Source organism: Perognathus longimembris, chromosome 7 (genome assembly GCF_023159225.1).
Source record: "Perognathus longimembris pacificus isolate PPM17 chromosome 7, ASM2315922v1, whole genome shotgun sequence".
NCBI classification, from domain to species: domain Eukaryota; kingdom Metazoa; phylum Chordata; class Mammalia; order Rodentia; family Heteromyidae; genus Perognathus; species Perognathus longimembris.
In genome coordinates, this window is record NC_063167.1 from 46,418,006 (window position 1) to 46,424,005 (window position 6,000).

The window sequence follows — 6,000 nt, forward strand, 5'->3', positions numbered from 1 at the left end:
GCATTGAGACCTGTTGATCTGGGTCTTGAACCCACCAAATAGCACCCAGTGCCCCTGCCCGCTACAGTGTAACAGCACCAGGATGGATGTAAAGAAAGTACTGTGAGCTTGTTTCCACTCTTCCTTACTGAACTTATGAAACCTCCACTGCAAGGGCTCTAACCACACAGAAACCCCTATCTTGGCAATCTAGTTTCCTCCCCATGTATAAATCCCTATTTTTATTGGCAATCTAGCTATAGGTTTGAATAGAAATTAAGACATTTAATCCTAGCTCTCCACAAGCCCTACTATTCTTACTATTTGATCTTTCTAACACAGGTTTTGCATCCCTAGACACATTCATGTTGGGCCCTGTGGTGCAAGGTCTTATGTCCTCTTGGCCATACTTTCCATTCTGGCCATTATTTTGGACCCAATTCCACATGTACTTATTTGTCTCGTGTGGCCATGTCTCAACCCAAGTACACATTGCCCATTTCACCTGAGTCCTACAGGGTTTGCTGATGCAGTCATGTATTAAGCACACAGGAATACACTCCTTAAGCAGAAACTTTGCAGGAATAGGCGTTAAGCTGGACCTCCAAGAATGTTTGCCAGATCACTGAAGAACTAGCCCTGGGGAAGATGCTAACTCCTCCACAGCCTCCTCCACAGGAGGAGAGAAATTAGGCCACCAATGGAATCACTGAATTCAAGAGCCTACAACTGTCCATCTGATCCAAGGATCAGAAAGCTCTTGTTGGCTTCTCAGTTACTTCCCAATACCTATAATGCCAGACTGGGCTCCTGTGTCTCTCCATCTCATGCTGCTGGACAAAGCACACAGCAAAAAGGCAGCAGGAGAATGACCTCTGCCTGCTTTCTGCCTTCCAACTCCCGAATTAGGCATGTAGTTTTAGGGATCTCACTTGCGACTAGGATTCCCACTGCAAGAGAGTCTGGAAAATGTAATGCTCCATTTTCTATCCTGAGGACTGGAGGACAAATGTCCTATAAGTGCACCAGTTTCTTTATGTGACTATCGGTAGCAAAACATAGAACATTTCAAACAGTGAATGCCAACCACGTGACAGCTCCAATTTACATGACATGAATTGATTCATCCTACCTATGTAAGTCTTTTCAGTTGATATGTTCAAAAGTTTTTCTAACTTCTAACACCAACTCAAAAGGAAAGTGGCAAGGCAAGGTTTACTTGTAAACCTTTCACCCTCAGCCAGAATTCTGGCAAGCAAGAATGCTCCCTTTTTATCCCTAACCCAACAGGCCCTGCCCCTCACATTGGCTGAACTCAGGTTCACTCTACAAAAGTATGTAGTTTAATTAATAGGATGTACCTAAAATTGAAGGAGCCTCTAACAGGATGTCATAATTGAAGTGCTCAAGAAAAGAATGTACTTAACAATTAAACTGTAATTAACAAGGGCCAAGCCACCTGGCCAAAGCAGGAATGTTCCTGAAAAACAATTTTCACACAAGAGTAACAGAAAAGAAGCAGACCTCTTTAGAAAAGACACTTTTCTCACAGTAGATAGGCAGAGACAGGTGATAGAAAATTTAAGTTGTAGCTAAACTTTTTTTAAGTTTATTTTTTAAAACTTAATAGCACCTAGAAAGATACAGCATTTATTGAACAAAAATCCTTGCATATGGAAAAGCCTTTTGTATATTTTATTTTTAGGAATGCTGAACAACAAAGAATATTGTGGAAGATTCCTGATATATCTCAAAAGTCAGAAAATGGAGGTAACGTATTCATAGACTTGTTTTATTCACAAAACCACTGAAACAGCTTGTAGATATTAGCCAACAATGAGCTAAAATATAGGTTGCACTAAAACCAAGTAGATTTCAATTCATTTTTGCATTTAGTTACTTAATCAGTAAAGGCAAGGAACTCCTAAATTCACTTTGTAAATGTTTCACTGGGAAGTTTTGTATTTATGTTCATTCAAGAAACTTGGTCTATACTTTTCTTCTTGGCTGTTGTTGGGTATTCCTCTGACTTGGGTATCAGGATAATTCTGGCTTCATAGAATGAGTTTGACAAAGCGCATTCCTTTTTGTATTTTATGGGATACTTTGAGGATCATTGGTGTTAGTTCTTCAAAGATCTGATAAAATGTGGTAATAAATTCACCTGGTCCTGGGCTCTTCTTAGTCGGGAAACTATATTACTGCTTCAGTCTCACAGCTCATTATAGATCTACTTAAGTGTTGAGAACATCTTGGGCCAATTTAGGCATGCTTTAAACTTTAAAGTAATGGTTTGCTGAATTATATGTTTACCAGTAAACACATTTTGTCACTCGAACACATATCATTTCCAATTTGGTATGTTAAGTATCACATACAAAAAATTATTTTCGACATGTGTGTTGACTGTTAACTTGCAATAATACTCTTTTTGTTTTTTTAGGTGTAGGTTCATTATTGGCAAGATTTCAATTATCTGAAGGCCCAAGCAAACCTTCCCCATTGGTTGTACAGTTCACAAGTGAAGGAAGCACTCTTTCTGGCTGTGACATTGAACTTGTTGGAGCAGGATATCGATTTTCACTCATCAAGAAGAGGTTTGCTGCAGGTGAATGGCTCTCTAGAGTTCCAGTGACAAAACTAATGTTGCTTTAAGAAGGAAAGTTAAGTAGGAATACGTTATAATTTTCTTATCTTCCTCACTCCCAACCCCAACTCCAACTAGAGAACAAACCAATTGTGAAATAAAGTACAAACAGAATAGTGAAATCAGAAGTTAGGCATCCTCTGGCTACTCTTTTTGGCTCTGTTTTCTTTGTTGGGCTGGGCAATGGTTTTTACCATATAGATTTGTATATTGAAGTCAATGGATTCAATCCTACATTTGTTATATTGACAAAGAAGATAAATGCTTGTCTTTGAATATCTCCCAACTGAAAATATATTTTCTGAAAATATTTTAATAGAAAACTAATATAGTTCATATATTACATGAATAAGACATGGGAGTATTAGATTGATTGAAGAAATTTTTTCTTCAACAGGATTTTATAGATATTTAGACTTCCCAAGCTTGGCTTAAATCTAGAAGAATCTTTTTATTTTGTGTTAATAACAAAAATCTAGGCCATAAATTGACATATTTGCCCATCAACTGAACAAGCTCATGAGCCAGGCTTCACTTGACTCGAATGACAGGGTTTTTGTTGTTGTTGTTGTTGTTTGTGGGCGTGGAAAGCTTCCTAATACTAAGATGATGATAGTTATCAGAAATCCACTGGGATAAATCCTATTTTTTAGTTTGTTTTGTGGTAGGAACCAAACTTACAACCTTTTACATTCTAAGCAAGGTTTCTATCACTCAGCTATAATTCCATAAAGCCTTGTTTTTATGCCTTCTGTACCAATGCAACTAATTACATCCCTTTCCCTCTTAAAAAATGGCCCATGTTGGAAATCAATTATATGAGAAAACTTCCTAAAAATAAATTCATTTATCACAATCAGGAGAAAACCCCTCAAATCTATTCTGTGAAAAATGTAAACCTCTGAAAATAGTCTGTCTATGAAAGTATGAAGCACCTGGCTGATGTAAAAGATTAACAACTTAAAAACTTTTATGTATTTTATATTTGTATTATACTCCTTGGTACACTGTGTTTGACTTTGAAGGGTAAAACAGGAGTAACAGAAGTATTATTACCCATAGAATAATCACAATGTCGAACTAGCTGATGACTTATTGAAATGTTGTTTTGTTTTGCAGGAAAATATTTGGCAGATAACTGATAAAAATCTTATGCAAGGACTTGGAGGATTTCTTTGTGGAGAACTGTTATATAAGAAACAGGTTTTCATTCTGGTTTGATCAAAAGAAACCAGTGTCTGCACTACGGATGTGTCAGCTGGAAGGCCATGGTCTTTCAGTGATCATTTCCCTCACCCAGTTCCGTGATGACCAGTCCTACAGTATTTACTTCTAGTAATATTCTTAATGGTTTTAAAATGGAATTATTGTATTTGTAAATTGTACTCTCATTCCAGTAAGGCAGTTAGACACTTGAGTTCTAGCATTTTACCATACCTGAAACGGATGTAATTTAAACTGTGGTATGTAAATTTACTAGTAGTCCTGTTGAATGGCACAGTGCTTACAGACCTAGATTGCATTTTGTCAATATACAAAATTTAAATATAATACTGATTGCTCTCACAAAGGGGGTGCCACATAGAAGAAACTTAAAGGGAACCAGAAGAAAAAAGAACATCTTTACTTTTCTTCAGTTCTTAGTATGTTTTATGCTAGTGCTAAATAAATATTCTATCTTTGGATGTTTAGTGGGTTAAATTCAGAAACTATTTCAGAAAAAAAAAGTTCTAAGGTTACAGCATATTAAAAGAAAAGCATTACTTACCACTTTTTAAAAAGCTTTTTTTTCAAACTGCAAATTTCATAAAAATGCAAACTGTGTAAACAGGGCCTCTTATTTTTATAACTTGTGTAAAAAGGGAAAGCAATTCATATTTAAAGTTTAAGTATATTAAATTATAATCAAGAGAGAAGATGTTAAAATCTTAACTAGTTTCCCCTTTCTCTACAGTTTAACAAATGTGGAGGTTGTTGAAAAATTATGAGATTAAAACCAAACCTGTGATTTTAAGGTCATAAGACTTTCCGTAGTTGAACTGGTTAATAACTTTTGCACAATTCCTCTGAACAGATGGTCTGTCTCACACAGCATTAACAAATGATACCCTGTGACTTCCCCCTAACCCCTAGGAATCAAAATATTGAGAATTAGAAACTAGAGAGGGGGAAGGGGGGAGGGAAATGGCTCTCCATTTAGATCCAAAAGGAGAATTTTAATTGTCATCATTTTTTATCATTTTGGAAAGAAAAACTAAGCTTTATAAAAGAAATTCTATCCACAATACTGTTCAATAAATGTCCTTTTAGGTGATTAAGATTCATCGTATAACACTGGATCATTGCCATTCTTTGGAAGTCACTAAATTAACCTTGATGAAGGGATGGGAAAGATTAGTTTCTGGGTCCCTTCTATCCAGCCACATGGGAATTTAAATGGAACTTCCTTATCAGTCACACTTGTCAAATCTTCCTCCACAGAAGTCTGAAAACATTATTCTTTTTTTAAGTCATAGAATTCATTTTTTAAATAAACCAATTCCTGTTTTAGGTCATACTATTAAATAACTAAAATTAAGTTGTTATATGTATGATTGGTTACTGAATTTCATTTTATAGTCACTCAAATTTGACAGAGAATCTTCAGTCCCTTTAAATTTTAGAATTAAATTAAACTATTTTTAAGTCTTACTTTTCAAATGAGATTATGACTAGCAATTGTTTACAGTAGGACTTTTTAAATTAATATTTATGCTCTTTGATCACTGCTTGCTAGCAAGAGGATATCCAAATGACCTGCTTTCCCTTGGAGAAATGCTTACTATTCAAAACAAGCTCTCTCTCTCTCTCTCTCTCTCTCTCTCTCTCTCTCTCTCTCTCTCTCTCTCTTTTTCTCAACCAACTCCCAGACTCCCCAAAGCAGCCTGATGTTGAAATGTTTTTGAACAAAGTAATTAATACATTCATTTTAAATAAAATAATTCTATTTGATTTTGAACCCAAAATAGAGATGCAAAGTTTCAGATCCCATGAAAAATGAAGAAATTTAAAGTGCAAAACCCAGCACACAGTAAGAAGTAGAAAATGGAGAATCATATAATATAAAAATGGTTTAAAGTGGCTGGGAATATGGCTTAGTGGCAAGAGTGCTTGCCTCATATACATGAAGCCCTAGGTTCGATTCCTCAGCACCACATATATAGAAAACGGCCAGAAGCAATGCTATGTCTCAAGTGGCAGAATGCTATCCTTGAGCAAAAGAAAGCCAGGGACAGTGCTCAGGCCCTGAGTTCAAGGCCCAGGACTGGCCAAAAAAAAAATGTTTTAAAGTGATCAATTACTAGAGAAACATATCGAATATTAACACAAAGCAT

General features: G+C 35.9%; 1 protein-coding gene across 19 annotated transcripts in view; it reads left to right on the top strand.

Annotated features, from left to right (window-relative positions):
* The window catches only part of Sgip1 (SH3GL interacting endocytic adaptor 1), a 180,586-nt gene extending 174,848 nt beyond the window's left edge, over positions 1–5,738 (top strand). For all 19 annotated transcript variants that reach the window (XM_048351505.1, XM_048351504.1, XM_048351510.1 and 16 more), the window contains 3 exons: positions 1,685–1,749; positions 2,423–2,587; positions 3,746–5,738. In XM_048351505.1, the coding sequence (XP_048207462.1) occupies positions 1,685–1,749; positions 2,423–2,587; positions 3,746–3,768 (253 nt within the window). In that variant the 3' untranslated portion in view covers positions 3,769–5,738. The remainder of the gene's footprint in view (positions 1–1,684; positions 1,750–2,422; positions 2,588–3,745) is intronic.
* The last annotated feature ends 262 nt before the right edge of the window (positions 5,739–6,000 follow it).